Genomic DNA, 20,790 nt, shown 5'->3' on the forward strand with positions numbered 1-20,790 from the left:
AGTCCCGGGTAAAGCAAAGTGCCATTTCGACTGCCTTAATTTTGAAGTAGGTGTTAGAGAGATGGAGGAGCGTGAAGAAGAGGTATTTCTTGTATTTTGGCTGTCAGCACTTCTACAACGGATCGTGTCAATATCCTCCAGCATGGATCCTGAGAGCTTAGTGGTTTTAGGTAGTAATTTGTGCGGAATGTCCACACAGGCATCGTTTCCACCAGGTGTAACACTGCTCTGGTTGACCTCAAGATGGCCGAGACTTGCTCTTTGTGATGCAGGACTGCTTTGATACGTAAAGATTTGGATTGAACCAAGTGTTGTGTCTGATCTTTGAAGATCTTTTCTGAGAAACTCCGTAATCTTACTTTGCAGACTGTAGTAGATGTTACGAGCAACAGACCAGATTCTTTTCTCAGAAACCTGTCCAGTGGTGAGCAGGGAGGTTCCAGATACCATGTCAGATGATTGGGTGGTCTGGGTGAGCTCCTGCTGGTCTTTCACCATGGTTTGTATAATATCAGTAGATGTGGTGGATGTAGATACAGACTGAAGGTACCTTCCTCCACAATGTTAAATGATCTAGAGAGGACCTCACTCACTCCTTTCTCAGCTTTGGTTTGGAACTCATGACTAGAGAGTTTTTGGAGGCTCTTTGTTAAAAGACTGTGGGAAGATGCAATGCCTTTGGAGGCAGCCGTGCTACAATCTAGACTTACTGGAGATGTTCGCTCAGGAGAACCTTGGAGACGTTCAAACATGTCTTCACATGGTGTTGGGGACCTTGACAAGGAGATGTCCTTCAGCTAAGACAGAACACCACCTACCAACATGTTGACCTCAAGGGACATATCAGATATTTTCTTTCCTACTGTGGAGAAGCAAGGTGCATTTGATGTCTGATCCTCGCATGAGGTCAACATTGTTGAAATTACCTCTTTGGTACTATTGGTCAGTAGAGCCTCGTCTGTTTCAGTCCAGAGAAGTTTTGAACTCTCGCTGACACCCCTGTGTAGAGCCACTTCAAGGTTCAAACTGGGCAAGTGAGGCACACTCTTACTAGCTTGCCTCAAGTCCTGGCTTGCCAAACCAAGGTACTCCTTAGTCCCAAGATGTCCAGAGTCCTCTGTGGGTATATGACTAGACATTCTGCTCAGCATGTCTGACCTCCGCTGGTGAATGATGAAGTCCTTTAATGTCTTCTTAATATTGTTATATAAACTAGTGGTAGCAGACCAGATCCTGCTCTGTAGCTTTTGTGCATTTTCCTGGAGGTCAGGTTCTCTCTCCTCTACTTCTGCAGGTTGCGCCGAGCTCTGCAGGTCTTCCACAAATGTTTCAATGATGCCAAAGGCAGCAGAATCCGCACAAATATCCTTTGACCATGTGTACTGGTTTTGAATGGAACAAGACCTGGATGCTACAGAATAAGCAGGCTTTGCACTAGTTAAGCTACTGGTGGACTTTTTAACTAGGAACTCACTCACTGCTTGAGTGGCATTTCTCTTAAATTCCTCACTTGAGAGTTTTCTAATACAATCTAACTACTGGTCAAAGAAGCTGTGGCCTTACTTCTGCTGTCCTCAATTTGACAGGGGAACTCACATACTATTGGTGATGAGGCCCTGGAATGGGAGATATCCCCAAGCTGAGCCAGAACAACCTCTACAAATTTCTCTCTCTCAATAGAGAAGTCTGATCCTTTTTCTCCAACAGTGTACAGGGCGTTCTCCTTTGACATCTCAGTGTTGTACAAGACCAGAAGCTCTGAGAGGACTTCTTTGGTGCAAGTTGTCAGAAGGAGCTTGCTTTCTTCTGACTCAGTTTGTGCCCAAAGGAGTTTTGAGCTCTCACTTAGGCCTCTTTGTAGAGTAACTGCACCAGTGGACTCTGGCAACTGAGGCTCACTCTTACTGGGCCTATATTTCATGTTTAAGCAAGGAAGTTGAACTGTCTCCTTAAACTCAGCATTTGTGATGTTGTCATCAGATGTGACAATGCTCTTTAAGGCACATCGCTGAAGCTTGCCGAAATAATCTTTCAAGTTGTTTTGGACGCTGTGGTAAATGTGAACAGCAGCAGACCAGGCACTCTTCTGTTGGGGACTCTCTTCAGATTCAGCCAAGGACTTCATATCTGACACGAAAGTCTTAACAACTACTGACGCTGCTGAGCCCACTGGGTGAATTGACTCTGTCTTTACAATGCCAGACAATGTTTGACCTGACACAGCACCTGTTAACTCAGACTGAATGACTGAACTAGGAAAGCTCAAACTACTGACTTTTTTTGTCAAGAACTCCACTCACTGCTTGTATTGCTGATGTTTGAAACTCCCGGCTAGAGAGTTTTTGGATGCTCTTAGATGTGAGCGTGCAGGAGGAACCAGATTCACTAATATTGTAGCTGGTCTCGTATTTCCTTATCAGGGCATCAAGATCCTCAATGAAGCCAACATGCGATGCCAAAAACGTGATCTTGTCCTTCAGATCTTCCAGCAAATTCTGTTGGTTCTCGTCAACAAAAGCCACCATTGTGTCAGAGATGGTGGTCATGACTTGCCCTGTTAGACTCTTGCTCTCTTGGTCAACTTTTTCAAGTTTAGCAGCCAGCTCTCTCACCATGCTCTCAGTCACCTTGGTCTGTGAGTCTCCCCTTACCGGTGTCACTAGAGAGGTTTGACTTGCGGAGGCACTCTTAACGACCACTGATAAGGTCGACTTGACATCTTTAGCCAACTCTGCCATTACAGCAGGGGTTAGCATCATAGAGCCTGCACTTCCAGATGGAGAATTGGACATGCATGCAAGTTTGGAGAGAGAACCTTGCAGGCTGTCCTGCACACAGGTGACGAGGGTGTCCTCTGAGACACCTAAGAGGACTTGTAGCGTCTCAGAGTTGGTTGTTTTCTTCTGCACATCAGACAGAGAGGTTAGAGTCCTTGGGAAAAAAAACTGCAGAAATCATCAAAGTCAAACAAATAATATGTAAGGCTGTGATGCACATTCAGTGTGTCAAATACATCTGCACCATTGAAAACAATGAGGAAAACGCTGCTGTTTCTCTGAGAAAAAACCTTAGTGTGATGTCAGCCTAACTGCTTAATTTCTAAAGCCCAATACAATGTATTTTGTATAAGTCATTTGTATTGAAACTGGCCTGTAGATATCTATCTATCCTGGCAATATCTATCCTCTACAAAAATCCAAATTGCTATAAACTTCAAATACTGTAACTTCTAATAACTTCAAGGACAATCATAAATACAAGGCAGTTTGAAGAAATGTTAAAGGGAAATTTCTAAATGTTTCAACTTCATATTCATCATCTCCAGCACCACCCCAACATCAGCATATGTGGAAAAACGGTAATTTCTATGTTTTGTAGTAAAAAAGAAAGAGGAAGATAAGTGTTTTCTATGACATCATCAACCAATTAGTAGGCAATGCCTACTCATAATTGGTTAAAATCACACGATGCACACTGATGATGTCATTAGAATCTAGAGCTGAGCATTTAACCAACATTTTTGTTATTTTTCGTTTTTTAAACAACTAATTGACCGACGTCGGCTCAATTATTTGAATTCCATATAGTTAATTTTTTTCTTCTTCTGTGAGCTCGATGCTCAGTTTCTGTAGAGATAAATCAGATCAAGCACGAACTATGCAATGTAGTAGGGAGTTGTAGTTTCCAACAGGCCAATATTCTACATAGTTTAGCACAGAAAATATGGCAATTAATTCCCATAATCCATTGCACGCCCACTTGCTTGTCCACTCTGTGTGGAGCAGATACGGAAACCTCATTGACTGAGACGGAGAGACGAGAGAATGCATGAGAGAGATAAAAAGCAGTTGCGTTGCGAGGATTCTCTACCTGGAAATACATGATCTAAGTGATTGACAGTTGGTGTTCAGTCGGTCATAAAAGTAGGTCTTATTTACTTAGAAGAACTACTAAAATAGTGATTTTGTCAGACAGAATAAGCAGCAGCTCTATAGAGATGAGTTGATGACTTGGAATGAAATAATAAAGTCATCAAATAAATATTTTATATGAGAAAGTAAATGATGGTTGATAAGTCATAAACAGTAATGGACAGTCACTACCATCATGGGACTTTTATTCATTGTTTTATTATGTGTTGTTACAGCATTCAACACATAATCCATAGTGCATTCAATGTCTAAAAAAAGTATTGAAATCCAAAACCGTGATTATTTTTTAAATATTTGAATCGAAACCAAACCAACCTCAAAAAGCACTAATTTCTTAGCCCTATTGGAAACAGTTACGTCCCTCTGTATTTTTTTTACTACAAAGCATGGAAATGTGTAATTTTCACATATGGTGATGCTGGAGATGAATATGAAGTTGTTAAATTTCCCTTTAAGAACATACCTCATGGCCCCCTTGGGCAGGTAGCTTCCACTGCCCAGACTGCCCCTAGTCAGGTAAATCTCCTTGAACTTAAGTTGTGATTCCTGTTCTTCTTCCTCTTCCTGCTCCATACAGTTGGAGGAAGGGTAGGGAGTCGGGATGCGAAAGCTATTGTAAGACTTTCGACTGCCTGGCCTCTTAGGTACACCAGCCTCAGTAAATCTCACGCGGGACTTGGTGTTAGTCTTATCGTCTAACAGACTGGTGAGTGACGCTGTGAGAGATCTCTGTGACAATGGAGAGGAGGCAGCATCTTGGATGCCCAGTAGTTCGTAAAGACCTGGGATGATGATCTGCATCAGCTTGTCCGATAAAAACTGGACAATCCTCAGACACAAGCCGGCAAGCTGTTGTTTTGTCAGCTGTATTCCAGAAACAGAAGAAGTGTTTTAAAATGTTGCATAGTGCATCTTTCAAAAGCTTATGAACAAGGTTAAACATTAGGCAGAGTTTTCATGGTAATCTAATTAAATTGTCAGTAACATGATCTTACCGGGTCAAACATGCCCTCACGAATCCCCTCCATTGCCTGAAAACAATATTGTTATAAATGTTGTCATATCAGGATGCGTGGCAGAATTGTTTTTATTTAATTATTTGCCTGATCGTGAAGTTATACTTGCTTTGTGTCAGTTGTTTTGGCAAAATTGCAATGTGACAACTTTTCTAGCACTGAACATTTTTTTCCGATTGATCAGTTTCTAATTTGATCCTATTTCCTTGAAGGTGTGATAGTACCAAAGAAAACAGAACATACTTCTCAGTTAGGTTTTGAAGGAAGTCCATAAGTGTCAGATCTTCTGTGGTTTCCATCAGTGAGGTTGCTCTGCTCCTGGTAGAATTGCTCTGCTCCTGGTAGAAATGTAATTATATTGCAAATAATCAAACTTAATATACAACAAATATCATACTGAAATAACTATTAACTGTTAAAGAGTGGAGGAGCATTGGCAACGTTGGACAAATTTAAACAACTGAAACACAACAGAGATGGTTGTGGTACGTCAACATTGCCAATGATAGCATCACTATAACATTTTATTGGATTAATGTTGTAATATGAAATGACATGGTCAACTTACCATCTCATTGACAGCTTCAGAGGTCAGGTGGTCATCCATCACACAGACAGGCAGGTCTAGAGACTGGGACAAGGCTCTATGGTCATAACCAGGAGAGAATGGAAACATCAGAGCAGTCCCAATGGCAGAACCTAACCACTGTCTTCATGTCAAAGACTCACTCACTCATTTGCTTTGTCAAACCTACCCCTTAGAATGACTTCGATATTAACACTGAATATATTTTGTTATTAAGAGATCTCTCAATAATAATTCTCACAATAGCATATTGGTAGTAGTCAGTGACATATTAAAGCTAAGCAGGGCTGGGTGTAGTTAAAACCCTGGATGGGGTTCGATCCCGGGCTGAGGTGCTGCCTATAGTTTTTTTCTGAAAGTGTATATAATGTTGAAAATCTGACATGGTTTCAAAGGTACAAATTCAACCTATTTTATACAAGGTTTGGCTATGCTGAATTTAGTTTACAATGATGACATCATCCTGTGGTTGAAATTTCACCCTCAAAACAGTTAGGCCTATACCCCATTATATCCACCAGGCCTCCCCACACACACACTTTATATTTTACCAATATATATGCAGCCCACCAGCCCTAAAGCATGAACATGTTTTTTTGCTAGAAAATGTGGATTAAGAGAAGCAAAATGATCCTTTACGCTAGTTTCATCTAAATAGAAGGGCAACATGACATTGATAAACTTTGACATATCTGCTTTCACTGGGATTTAAAAACCCAGGCTTTCCTAAAATGTTTACCTCAGCCAGTCTAGAACCCAGGTGTGTCTACAAAACACATGTACTCCTCCATAAGGTTCATGGGTTCCCTATTGTTTTATCCCAGTACAAGAGGGGCAACTGGATTCAGGATTAAACACAAGCAGTCTTTAAGGTATATCTTATTACAGTTTAGGCCTACCTTATTATTTTCTTCCATCTGGCAAAATCATTTTAAGGAATGAAATCTGTTTTGTTGCTAGTATTATTAGTAACTGTAGGAAAATACAGCTGTAAAGTACAAGAATCAGCTACTTTCTGAAGGGAAGCCAAGCTCATAAGCAATTTAGAACCTACAGACAATTAAGACAAAATTGGAACGCATGAATGTGTCACAAACGAGACTTGGCTTTGGGGATTTTTTCTGTAAGGTTATTAAGACTCTCTATGCAAATGGTAACAGCTCTATCAAATTGAAATATGGCACCTCACCTAGATTTGAGTTAAAGAGAGGAATTAGGCAAGGTTGTCCTATCTCTCCGTACCTGTTTTTATTAATCACCCAACTTCTTGCAAATTCTTTAAATAATAGTCCTGTACAAGGTATTTCCATAGCTGGTAAAGAAATTATTATAAGCCAGCTGGCTGACGACACTACACTTTTTCTGAAAGACGCTAACCAAATTCCCATATCGATCAATGTGATACAATCCTTTTCCAAAGTGTCTGGTCTATATCTTAACATTAATAAACGTGAACTCATAGCTGTCAAAGATTGTGTGACACCTTCATATTATGGTATTCCAGTAAAAGAAGAACTTACATATTTAGGCATAACCATTACAAAGGATCAGAAGTCTAGAGGCTTACTAAATTTGAACCCTCTTATTAAAAAAACCCAGAAGAAACTAAATCAATGGCTACAGAGGGACTTATCTTTAAAAGGTAGAGTCCTAATAACCAAGGCTGAAGGTATCTCTAGACTAGCATATGGTGCTCTATCTTTATATCTTGACCGTAAAATAAGCAAGGAGATAGACCAGATGCTTTTGAACTTTCTTTGGAGGAACCGTACCCATTACATTAGGAAAACTGTTGTAATGAACACTTATGAGAATGGTGGACTGAATTTTCTGGACTTTACTACTTTAAATAATACTTTTAAGATCAATTGGATAAAACAATTCCTAAGAAGACCCACTTCTATCTGGAATTTTATTCCTCATCATGTCTTCTCTACTTTTGGTGGCCTTAACTTCATGTTGTTTTGCAATTATAATATTGACAAAGTTCCAGTGAAACTTTCTGCTTTTCATCGGCAGGTTTTCTTGTCATGGTCCTTAATTTATAAACACAATTTTTCTCCACACAGATATTATATATGGAATAATCGGGATATATTGTATAAAAATACCTCTCTGTTTTTAGAATATTGGTTCCGAAATAATATCCTATTGGTGAGCCAACTGGTAAATGCAGAGGGTCTTTTACTCAGTTATAAAGAATTCTTATTACTTTACAAGGTCCCTGTAACACCTAAAGATTTTGCAATTGTTTTAGATGCCATTCCCTCAGGTGTTGCTATGTTATTCAGGAACATGTCAAGACCTGACCCTCAGAGCCTACCTTCTATTGACCCTGTTGACTCATCAGTAGGAAAGACCTGACCCTCAGAGCCTACCTTCTGTTGACCCTGTTGACTCATCAGTAGGAAAGATTTGTTTCTCTTTTGATCCATTCAACAACAAAGCGATACGATCCTTGTTTCAGCAGGATGTTGTATCTATCTATACCTTATGTCATGCCTTATTGGAATGGATTTATTGATAATATCTGTTGGAAAAAAGTTTGGATGTTGCCACACACTTGTTAACAAAATTTAGGAAGTTTCCTTTAAAATGATTCATAAATATTATCCTGCCAACCACTATATGAAGAAGTTTAAGGAAAACATCAACTCAAATTGCTCCTTTTGTAATGACCACCCAGAAACAGTTGTGCATCTTTTTTGGCATTGTATGCATGTAAGAAAACTACCCTACAAAAATAAATTGAACTGTATTTTAAGACGGTTAAATGCTCTACTAACAAAAAAGCTGTTAGAATTGTAAGTACATGCATGTCCCTTAAGGTCCTTGTGTAATTGTAATGTGATATTGTACCCCCTAGCTCGATTGTCTATTGTTTGTAATCTATGTATGCTTGTGTTCCCTCATGTGCTTTATGTATTGATTTGTTATTAATTAAATAAAATACTTTAAAAAATGTTTTTAAACGCCATGTTATTTTAGGGCGTGGCTCCGCATTCGTGACCGGGTGTCTTATTTCTATTTCCCGGGAAATCCGTTAGTGCTGGAATTTGCGATTAATACTTTTCTCATGCCGAAACCGGATTAAATACATACCGGTAGTTAAATGTCAACAATTATTATATTCGCAATGTCATTAAACAACAACAACAACATATATAGCTACTACAATTTCGAAACATGATTTTGTCATCAGTTCAGTACCATTTGTTTGATTTTGTGGACCCACGACTAGACTTTATCCATGTTAGCTAGTTGCTAGCGATGCTAGTCAGCATAGGCTGCTACATGATAAATAGTTTGCATTAGCGAATTAGCTACCTAGCTAGCCAGCATAACAAGCTGTCAAATCCAGTGGAAACCGATGCAACCCTGCTGCCAAATAAGGGCTAGCTCGATGACCCGTGGTAACAGTGAGGTCCCCATGAGTTTCAAGGCTTTAATAAGTGCTATCGTGCAGAAAAGGCGAATAAAATACTGTTTGATGAGCTAGCTAAGTTAGCAAGACGGGTATGACCGTTAACAGCGTGCATGCACAAATGCATGACGACACATTGTATCTCAGTGAAGCAGGCATGCAGAACGAGATCGCCCCACCAAGTCAGATAGTAGAGGGGTGCAACAACGCCGGTACACAGAGGCATAGCTCATACAATTATATTTTGTCCGGGTCAATGACTATCCTTGTTGAATAATAAATACCTGCGTCAAATATATGGCATCGCATGCTAGTGCAAAGATAGCCTGCATGATTTTTTTTTTTAAATCCGGTGACCACTAGATGTCCTCATATATCCACATTTAGATCAAATATACTTGATTTTTCATCAGTACTGTGAATGACAAGCCCACTGAATCTAGTTTAATAATCGTTATACTCAGCAGGTAGAGGCCTAGGTACTTCAAATCAGTGCTTCATTTTAGCCGGATCTGGCACCTTTCCGTTCTGGACTGCTTTGTTCCGGAATCTATTTGGCCGAATCCGGTACCTCTCGTGCCATGAAAAATAATTTTCACTTTTTGCTATGTAACAATTATAATAAAAGCGATCAATGTTCGTTCGAGTTGCCTCTGTAACAGGGTTATATTGGTGATTCCCCTTGCCACTTTATTGTTAAGCCAATGGGTTTTTGGTTTGAGTTTGTCTTGCCTTCACCTACTCAACGTGGCATCTTATTGGCTGGTTTGAATAGCTGCTTACGAGTGTGGATGTTCCAGTTAAAATCGTCCTAGTGAACAAGCACCAAACCAGCGGTAAGTTGTTGGTTGCAAAGCACTGTACATCAAAAGTGATTTTTATACTCTCAAGTGATGATTTAAATGTACAATTTATATCAAATTGTTTGTAAATGTTATTCGAACATCACACATAAGATGCAGTGGTTTTTGGAGAATATTTGTTGTGCATTTTGTTGTAGAGAATTCCCGCCAGTACTAGCTAGCAACTTACTGTGTCTGGTGGGGGGGGGGGTCATGTATTTTGTACAGTGCGTGCGTGCAGAGTTGGATGGTGAGACGTGCATTGCATGACGTGCAATTTTGTGCAGTTCCTATCAGAATAAATCTACATGACTGGTGCTACATGTTGGAGTTCCGTGTCGATGACTGATTGTACACAACGCAAGAAGAGTACTGTTACACCTCTTCGTCAATTATCCTGCCCCCTCATCTCTCCAGAGTTGCACTTCATCATTTGTTTCCTTATAGAATCATAGCTGCATGAAGGGTTCTGGAGGAATTTTCTAAAGTTACGGAATTACTGATGTCTGTTCAGAAATAAATGAAATCATTCAGAATAGCCTAATACGTCATGATAAACCCTATAATTTAGCTACAGAGGACCAATAGCTTATTTTTTAAATAGCCTAGCTGCGGATTGTAGCCCAATAACAAAGAATAGCCTACAGTCGGGAACGCGAGGCAAATCTGTCAGTGAAAAAACAGCAGGCAGACAAAACAGGCCTTTTGCAATATTTCAAATACAATCGAGGGAAAACACAGATTGAAAAGCAATGACTCTTGCTGAAAAGATAAGACTATGCTGTAGACTACCAAAATATTTGATCAAAACCCAAACATTGTTTTACAAAACAGAGAGAGGGAGAGATAGGCTTTTGACACGAGCGCATCGACAATCTCCAGCGAGTGAGCTGCGCATCATTGGGTGAGTCAGTGAAACTGGAAAGCATTTTTAGGACTAATTTCCTCCTCATATTGTAGCCTACAATATGTTTCTCCACAAACCTAGGCCTATAGGCTATTGATGGATTCAAGACAAGGTCGTTTTTATTGATCTCAGATACTAAGTTTGTCAGTGTCAAAGTAGCCTGCCATTTCGATCATTTGTGCGGATTAAAAAAAGATAATGCCAAAGTCTCCAGTCATGTAAAAGGATGTAGAATTGCACGAAATGCGGTTTTAAAAAGGCCAACACTTTCCCGGACCCTAGGCTACTAAAAATGTTCCCCATGTGTTCACCTACTGTAAATGGCTCTACTCTACTGCTCTACCCAAATGTGATGATATGCGTTCAATGCTCTATTATAATAGGTGATCTTTTTTCTCATGAGTTCTGGTACCACAGAGCCCCCCCTCTGGCACCTCCCAATTTACAAATTAAGCTCTGCTTCAAATTTTTATTTTACAAGGCAAGTCAGTTAAAAACAAATTCTTATTTTCATTAAAGGCCTAGGAACAGTGGGTTAACTGCCTGTTCAGGGGCAGAATGACAGATTTGTACCTTCTCAGTTCAGGGATTTGAACTTGCAACCTTTCGGTTACCAGTCCAACACTCTAACCACTAGGCTACTTGTCTTCATGAAGGGTTTCATGTGAGCCTGTTTGCATCCCTCCCAGCTGCCCACTGCATTGAGGCTAGGTAACACAGTCACCACAGATAAATCCATGATAACCAAAAACTTCAACAAGCATTTCTCAACGGCTGGCCATGCCTTCCTCCTGGCTTCTCCAACCTCGGCCAACAGCTCCATGGGAAAGGAAGATGATTCTAAGAAGCAATTTGTTCATTTGGCTGGTGTCAAGTAAAGTATGTGACTAGTACTTACAATAGGAGACATGGTTATGTGATGGGGTGATAGTACTTACAATAGGAGACATGGTTATGTGATGGGGTGATAGTACTTACAGTAGGAGACATGTGATGGGGCGATCGTACTTACAGTAGGAGACGTGATGGGGCGATGGTACTTACAGTAGGAGACATGTGATGGGGCGATAGTACTTACAGTAGGAGACATGGTTATGTGATGGGGTGATAGTACCTACAGTAGGAGATATGGTTATGTGATGGGGCGATAGTACTTACAGTAGGAGACATGTGATGGGGCGATAGTACTTACAGTAGGAGACATGTGATGGGGCGATAGTACTTACAGTAGGAGACATGTGATGGGGTGATAGTACTTACAGTAGGAGACATGGTTATGTGATGGGGCGATAGTACTTACAGTAGGAGACATGTGATGGGGCGATAGTACTTACAGTAGGAGACATGTGATAGGGCGATAGTACTTACAGTAGGAGACAGCCACGCCAGCAGTGCTTTGTCAACATTGTCCCATCACGCACTAGTGACTCCTGTGGCGGGCCAGGCGCAGTGCACGCAGCAGTGCACGCTGACACGGTCGACACGGCTGGCTTCCAGGTTAAGCGGGCATGGTGTCATGAAGCAGTGTGGCTTGGCTGGGTTGTGTTTCGGAGGACGCACGGCTCTTGGCTCTCGCCTCTCCCAAGTCCATATGGGAGTTGTAGCAATGGGACAAGACTGTAACTACCAATTGGATACCACTAAATTGGAGAAGAAAAAAAAAGAAGTCACCTTGGGGGTTTGTGGTATATGGCCAATATACCTCCACGTTGCGTTGTGCCTAAGAACAGCCCTTGGCCGTGGTATATTGGCCATATACCACACCTCCTTGGGCCTTATTTCTTAATTGTACACATTTGGACACTTTTACAATTATTGTATGGTAAACATTGACATCTGCCTGGGTGGAACACCCTCCATAATGGGTGTCTGTGTGGGACACCCTCCATTACGGCTCCATCAGTGCTGAGCCCTCTCACTCTGATTGTATGGGACACTCAATTACGGCTCCTTGTGTTTCCAATCTTCTTCCTCTGGCAGGATTACTTCCACGTGCAACTGTCAGACGACAAGCAGGTGAGGTACTTCCTGGAGCTGAGCTATGCTGGTGCCATCCTTCGGGACAGCTGGGTCCTGACAGACGTTGGCATCACCCCTAGCAGTGCCATCTGCTGCCTGCTGAAGGTACCAGCCGAACACCTAGCTGTTTCTACCCGTGCTTGAAAATGCATATCAAAGTGAGCTGGCTATTGCTTGAAACAGCTTCATACTATCATTAACATAAAGTGTTTCAGATATAGTGTGGTAATACATAGTATGGTTATATAGTATGGTTAAATAGTATGGTTATATAGTATGGTTATATAGTATGATTATATAGTATGATTATATATATAATGGTGATATAGAGTGTGGTAATATATAGTATGGTGATATAGTATGGTTATATAGTATGGTGATATATATAGTATGGTTAAATAGTTTGATTATATATATTGTGGTAATATATAGTATGGTGATATAGTATGATTATATAGTATGATTATATAGTATGGTTATATAGTATGATTATATAGTATGGTTATATAGTATGATTATATAGTATGGTTATATTGTATGATTATGTAGTATGGTTAAATTGTATGATTATATAGTATGGTTATAATAGTATATATATAGTATGATTATATATATTATGGTTATATATAGTAAGGTGATATATAGTGTGGTGATAAATAGTATGGTTATATAGTATGGTGATATAGTATGGTTATATAGTATGGTTATATAGTATGATTATATAGTATGGTTATATATATAGCATGGTGATATATAGTATGGTGATATAGTATGGTGATATAGTATGGTTATATAGTATGGGAATATAGTATGGGAATATAGTATGGTTATATAGTATGGTTATATATATAGCATGGTGATATATAGTATGGTGATATAGTATGGTGATATAGTGTGATTATATAGTATGGTGAAATGATTATATAGCATGGTGATATATAGTATGGTGATATATAGTATGGTGATATATAGTATGGTGATATATAGTATGGTAATATATAGAATGGTGATATATAGTATGGTAATATATAGTATGGTGATAAATAGAATGGTAATATATAGTATGGTGATATATAGTATGGTTAAATAGTATGATTATATAGTATGGTGATATAGTATGGTTATATAGTATGATTATATAGTATGGTGATAAATAGAATGGTAATATATAGTATGGTGATATATAGTATGGTTAAATAGTATGATTATATAGTATGGTGATATAGTATGGTTATATAGTATGATTATATAGTATGGTGATATATAGTATGGTTAAATAGTATGATTATATAGTATGGTGATATATAGTATGGCTAAATAGTATGATTATATAGTATGGTTATATATAGTATGGTGATATAGTATGATTATATATATAATGGTGATATATAGTGTGGTAATATATAGTATGGTGATATATAGTATAGTGATATATAGTATGGTTATATATAGTATGTTTATATATAGTATGGTGATATATAGTGTGGTAATATATAGTATGGTTATATAGTATGATTATATATATTATGGTTATATATAGTATGGTGATATATAGTATGGTGATTTATAGTGTGGTAATATATAGTATGGTGATATAGTATGGTGAAATAGTATGGTTATATATATAGCATGGTGATATTTAGTATGGTGATATATAGTATGGTTAAATAGTATGATTATATAGTATGGTGATATAGTATGGTGATATAGTATGGTGATATATAGTGTGGTAATATATAGTATAGTGATATATAGTATGGTGATATATAGTGTGTTAATATATAGTATGGTGATATATAGTATGGTTATATATAGTCTGGTTATATATAGTATGGTGTTATATAGTATGATTATATATATATTATGGTGATATATAGTATGGTGATATATAGTATGGTTATATATAGTATGGTAATATATAGTATGGTGATAAATAGTATGGTTAAATAGTATGATTATATAGTATGGTTATATAGTATGATTATATATATTATGGTTATATATAGCATGGTTATATATAGTATGGTGATATAGTATGGTGATATAGTATGGTGATATAGTATGGTGATATAGTATGGTTATATAGTATGGTTATATAGTATGGTTATATAGTATGGTTATATAGTATGGTTATATAGTATGGTTATATATAGTATGGTTATATATAGTATGGTTATATAGTATGGTGATATAGAGTGTGGTTATATATAGCATGGTTATATATAGTATGGTGATATAGTATGGTTATATAGTATGGTTATATAGTATGGTTATATAGTATGGTTATATAGTATGGTGATATGATTATATAGCATGGTGATATATAGTATGGTTATATAGTATGGTTATATAGTATGGTTATATAGTATGGTTATATAGTATGGTGATATGATTATATAGCATGGTGATATATAGTATGGTGATATATAGTATGGTAATATATAGTATGGTGATATATAGAATGGTGATATATAGTATGGTAATATATAGTATGGTGATAAATAGAATGGTAATATATAGTATGGTAATATATAGTATGGTGATATATAGAATGGTAATATATAGTATGGTAATATATAGTATGGTGATATATAGTATGATTATATAGTATGGTGATATAGTATGGTGATATAGTGTGGTGATATATAGTATAGTGTGATATATAGTATGGTGATATATAGTATGGTTATATATAGTATGGTGATATATAGTGTGGTAATATATAGTATGGTGATATATAGTATGGTTAAATTGTATGCTTATATAGTATGGTTATATAGTATGATTATATATAGTATGGTGATATATAGTATGGTGATATAGTATGGTGATATAGTATGGTTATATATATAGCATGGTGATATTTAGTATGGTGATATATAGTATGGTTAAATAGTATGATTATGTAGTATGGTGATATAGTATGGTGATATAGTATGGTGATATATAGTATGATTATATATATATTATGGTGATATATAGTATGGTGATATATAGTATGGTTATATATAGTATGGTAATATATAGTATGGTGATATAGTATGGTTATATAGTATGGTGATATATAGCATGGTGATATATAGTATGGTGATATAGTATGATTATATAGTATGGTGATATATAGCATGGTGATATATAGTATGGTGATATAGTATGATTATATAGTATGGTGATATATAGTATGGTTATATTGTATGATTATATAGTATGGTTATATATATAGTATGGTGATATATAGTATGGTGATATATAGTATGGTGATATAGAGTGTGGTAATATATAGTATGGTGATATAGTATGGTTATATAGTATGATTAGGTGATTTAGTTCATTCAAACAGGTGCCATTAATACAGGTAACGAGTGGAGGACAGAGGAGCCTCTTAAAGAAGAAGTTACAGGTCTGTGAGAGCCAGAAATCTTGCTTGTTTGTAGGTGACCAAATACTTATTTTCCACCATAATTTGCAAATAAATTCATTAACAATCCTACAATGTGATTTTTCTGGATTTTTTTCTCTCATTTTGTCTGTCATAGTTGAAGTGTACCTATGATGAAAATTACAGGCCTCTCTCATATTTTTAAGTGGGAGAACTTGCACAATTGGTGGCTGACTAAATACTTTTTTGCCCCACTGTATAGTGTGGTGGTATATAGTATGTTGAGGTCACCCTGCTTGAGACTTAAAGTAATATTGCCCTTGCTCAACCAAGACCATGGTTATGGTAGAGTGATTGATTAGTAAGAACACTGCTTCGTGAGTGTGAAGTGTTGTAGTACAGAGGCCCCTGGGTACATGTCCAGAGCCAGACAGGGACAGAACTCACTCTGTTCCACAAAGTTCTGTGGAAGATTTGCTAACAGAGGAGAGTGGTTATGTATCTAAGTACAAATGTAACCATCAGAATAATGTTTATTTGTGTTCCTTACTCCTTACTTACACATCCCATCATTGATATAGTCAAAGCCAGACCTTCTGTCTGTCTCTCCTTCTTGCTGGTTGACTAGAGTGGAAATCTATAGTATTGTATGGTTGACCTGGGATAGAGCTGAAATGTGGCCCGATGTAGTGTTGCCTTTGTACCAAACACCCTTACAGTCATAAACCTTTTCCCCATGTAATCGCCTCGACCTCAGTCTGGTGTTCGCTAACAGTATCTGAAGAGTCTGTATACCCAGTAGTTTATAGTACAGTAGAGCACAGCAGAGTACAGTAGAGCACAGCAGAGTACAGTAGAGCACAGCAGAGTACAGCAGAGTACAGTAGAGCACAGCAGAGTACAGTAGAGTACAGCAGACAGAGTACAGCAAAGTACAGCAGAGTACAGTAGAGCACAGCAGGCCATGTAGTAGGAGAAGAAGAGGCCCTTTGGGTTCATTGAAATACATATTCATAATATTTCTGTTAACAATTTAATCTGCACCCAGATTAGTCTTCAATTTAATCTGCACCCAGATTAGTCTTCAATTTAATCTGCACCCAGATTAGTGTTCAATTTAATCTGCACCCAGATTAGTCTTCAATTTAATCTGCACCCAGATTAGTCTTCAATTTAATCTGCACCCAGATTAGTGTTCAATTTAATTTACACCCAGATTAGTGTTCAATTTAATCTGCACCCAGATTAGTCTTCAATTTAATCTGCACCCAGATTAGTGTTCAATTTAATTTACACCCAGATTAGTGTTCAATTTAATCTGCACCCAGATTAGTCTTCAATTTAATCTGCACCCAGATTAGTGTTCAATTTAATCTGCACCCAGATTAGTGTTCAATTTAATTAATCTGCACCCAGATTAGTGTTCAATTTAATTTACACCCAGATTAGTGTTCAATTTAATTAATCTGCACCCAGATTAGTGTTCAATTTAATTAATCTGCACCCAGATTAGTGTTCAATTTAATTTACACCCAGATTAGTGTTCAATGTGATAGAACAAAACTCAGTACAGCACATTAATTAGAAAATGTTACAAGTTTGAGCCACGAGATGGTGGTAGATTAAAGTTTAAATAGCATGGACCTTTGATTTGTCTCTGGATAGAAATTGCCCTTGGGCACAGATCTAGGATCAGCATACTCTCACCAAATCCTAACCTTTACCATTAACAGTAAAAACACAAACCAGACCTAAGATCAGTGCAAAGGAGCCAGTTCATCTTACCCCTGTAATTATATGACTCCTAACTTATATATACTGAGTGTACCAAACATTAGAAACACCTTCCTAATATTGAGTTGCACCCCGCCTTTTGCCATCAGAACAGCCTCAATTCGTTGGGGCATGGACTCTACAAGGTGTTTGAAAGCGTTCCCCAGGGATGCTGGCCCATGTTGACTCCAATGCTTCCAACAGTTGTGCCAAGTTGGCTGGATGTTCTTTGGGTGGTGGACCACACAGGAAACTGTTGAGTGTGAAAAACCCCAGCAGCATTGCAGTTCTTGACACAAACCGGTGCACCTGGCACCTACTACCCCGTTCAAAGGCACTTAAATATTTTGTCTTGCCCATTCACCCTCTGAATGGCACACATACACAATCCATGTCTCAATTGTCTCAAGGCTTAAAAATCCTTCTTTAACCTGTCCGCTCCCCTTCATCTACACTGAAGTGGATTTAACAAGTGACATCATTAAGGGATCACAGCTTTCACCTGGATTCACCTGGTCAGTCTTTGTCATGGAAAGAACCGGTGTTCATAATGTTTTGTTTACTCGGTGTATAAACACAACATAGGTATTTATGTAAAACAAGTGAATTTACTGAATGTCCATGGTCTTATACTTCAGCGGGAGCCGGTGGTGCGTGTGTTCAGTGCCGTGACGGGGGAGACCCTCTCAGTCTTGGGCACTGTGTTTCTCCTGAGTACGTCTGTGGCCAGGCTCATGACCCTGGTGTCCCAGCAGTGTGGGCTTCCCGTCAGCTCCTTCAGACTGAGCTCTCCCACCGGCCTGCAACTCTACGACTGCAACCGGCTGCACGACTACGCCATTGACCTGGGTATGGCCTTCCTTGTGCAGTAGATCAATGGTTCTCTGGCTCAACACCTTATGGATGTAACACAGAGACAAATGGACTGTATGGAACACATTCTTGGTTCATGGAAGCCAGGAGGACAACCTGCATGTGTCTCTGTCTCTCAGGGGCTAATCTACGGTTAGACACCTGGGATGGGTGGGCGGAGTTCCTCAGAGGCTGCTTCCTGGGACACAGACTGACCGTCCAACGACACCTGTCTAGGGAGAGACCTGTGATGAGGTCAGAATACACATCTACACACTGAACTGTATGATAGACTTACTATCAACAGTGATGGTACTGACCCTGTATATAGCTTACAATGATAGTACTGACCCTGTATATAGCTTACAATAATAGTACTGACCCTGTATATAGCTTACAATGATAGTACTGACCCTGTATATAGCTTACAATGATAGTACTGACCCTGTATATAGCTTATATTCTCGTGTTTTTTCCTTCATATGTTTTTTCTCTTACCCTGATATTTAATACTGCATTGTGGGAAAGAGTTTGCAAGTAAGCTTTGTACTGTACTGTTTTATAACCCACTGTATCTTGTGAACTTGACAAAAAAAACTTGAAACGTGTTATAAATACATTGATTCTGTATTATTCCAGGTTCCAGCTCCGGGTGGCACTCTACATCGCTGCTTCTCTGGGCCACCTGGACCTGGCCGGCTGGCTGCTGGAGAGGGGGGTGCGTGTCATTGAGCCGGTGGGGGTTCACCCTTACCGTGAGTGGTGCCACCAGACGGCCCACCCCGACGTCGCCAAGTGTCCCGCTGTCGCCTCTATCAAGCGAGGCCAGCTCACCATCCTCAAACTCTTTATCGCCAGCAGCGTTCTGACCCTTGCCTGTCGGGATCCCCAGGGTCGCGACCCCCTGAGGATCGCCCTTCAGTACGGCCACAGGGAGTGTGTGAGTCACCTGGCCACCAGGCTGTGCTCTGTGGTGGTCCTCCCAGGTATGGCCCTGCCCATGCGGACATACCTCCAGATAAAGGGCTGGGTGAGGCTGGGGCAGAGGAGGGCAGCATCCAGGCACTGCATGGGCCTCAACAGGGCTCCGTTCAGGACCCGGGTGGGCGACACGGTCCTGGTGGACGGCTTCACCCTCCCCAAGATGTCCTCCAAGCCCAGGAGGAGTGAGGCCAAGGCGGGTATCAGGGTGATGTCCACAGCCTCTCGACGTTTGACCCCCATCAACTGCCCATCTCATGTATCCTGCCCGCACCGCGCCCTGGCATCCCAGGATAAACCTCTTCAACTACCGAAGCTACACCCTGTGGCCACGAGGGATGAAAGAGAGAAGAGGGGATGTGAGGAGGATGAGAGTGGGGATCAGAACAGCAACCAATGGAGGAGCAGAGTCCCGCTCCCGCCCATTTCCAGAGACACCAATCTCAGACCTGTGTTTGCCTCGCCAAACTCCACCCAGATCCTCACCACCTCACTGGAGGCCTTTTCTCTCCACTGCGACCGCACACCCAGAGAAAACGCCATATACTGTTTGGCCTTGGCCAGGTTAGTCCAAGTTTAAATGACAGCTACGGTGAATATGAATATTTCTCTGGAGGTTTCTTATGAAAGGTGTGAATACTGTCAGAAGAAGCCTCCTATAATCAGTGGTGGTGGGGGGGACACATGTAAAAGCTGTTTACACACTTTTTATTTTATTTTGTGCAAGCATTTACCCACCTTTTGTGGAAGATGCATTGAAAGTAGAGGGAGCGTTACTTCTTTAATCCTGAACGGCAATCAGCATTTACCAGTCAATGGTTTTACCACTACATCACTGCCTATGATATACCCTTATCCTCCCTGAATAGATTTCAGTACAAACAAATCATGAGCCAACCATCATGCTTAGAAGGTACATAGTCAAATCAAATCAAATCAAACTTTAATTTGTCACATGCGCTGAATACAACAAGTGTAGATCTTTCCGTGAAATACTTTACTTACAAGCCCTTAACAAACAGTGCAGTTCAAGAAGAGTTGAAGAGAATATTTACCTAATAAACTAAAGTAACAAATAA

At 39.3% G+C, this 20,790-nt stretch overlaps 2 protein-coding genes, 1 long non-coding RNA gene and 1 pseudogene across 5 annotated transcripts in view; 2 read left to right on the forward strand and 2 right to left on the reverse strand.

Annotated features, from left to right (window-relative positions):
- Positions 1-9,440, reverse strand: part of LOC110515912 — a 34,541-nt gene extending 25,101 nt beyond the window's left edge. The window contains exons 1-2 of one of the 3 annotated variants that reach the window (XM_036973537.1): positions 9,243-9,440; positions 5,517-5,592 (exon numbers count right to left, since the gene is read on the reverse strand). In XM_036973537.1, coding sequence (XP_036829432.1) covers positions 5,517-5,555 — 39 coding nt within the window. In that variant the 5' untranslated portion in view covers positions 5,556-5,592; positions 9,243-9,440. Of the gene's footprint in view, positions 1-5,516; positions 5,695-6,433; positions 6,506-9,242 lie in introns of those variants that run through there. The other 2 variants (XM_036973536.1, XM_036973535.1) reach the window with 2 other exon arrangements.
- Positions 1-20,790, forward strand: part of LOC110513387 — a 51,891-nt pseudogene that overhangs the window by 29,317 nt on the left and 1,784 nt on the right.
- LOC118948933 lies at positions 1,877-4,955 on the reverse strand. Its single transcript, XR_005042226.1, has 3 exons — positions 4,928-4,955; positions 4,715-4,796; positions 1,877-2,931 (listed from the first exon to the last, which is right to left on the reverse strand). It is a non-coding gene; the product is annotated as an uncharacterized LOC118948933 (long non-coding RNA).
- LOC110512969 (protein ANKUB1-like) lies at positions 9,729-20,691 on the forward strand. The gene is made up of 5 exons (XM_036973559.1): positions 9,729-9,794; positions 12,688-12,884; positions 18,517-18,727; positions 18,871-18,985; positions 19,370-20,691. Exons 2-5 carry the CDS (start codon positions 12,873-12,875, stop codon positions 20,289-20,291), a joined length of 1,260 nt encoding a protein of 419 aa, XP_036829454.1. The 5' UTR covers positions 9,729-9,794; positions 12,688-12,872; the 3' UTR covers positions 20,292-20,691.

Source organism: Oncorhynchus mykiss, unplaced genomic scaffold (genome assembly GCF_013265735.2).
Source record: "Oncorhynchus mykiss isolate Arlee unplaced genomic scaffold, USDA_OmykA_1.1 un_scaffold_266, whole genome shotgun sequence".
Classification (NCBI taxonomy): domain Eukaryota; kingdom Metazoa; phylum Chordata; class Actinopteri; order Salmoniformes; family Salmonidae; genus Oncorhynchus; species Oncorhynchus mykiss.

Coding starts and splice junctions, on each gene's coding strand:
- LOC110512969 (XM_036973559.1), top strand. Junction 18,728..18,870: donor CGACTACGCCATTGACCTGG/GTATGGCCTTCC, acceptor TCTGTCTCTCAG/GGGCTAATCTACGGTTAGAC. Junction 18,986..19,369: donor AGGGAGAGACCTGTGATGAG/GTCAGAATACAC, acceptor GTATTATTCCAG/GTTCCAGCTCCGGGTGGCAC.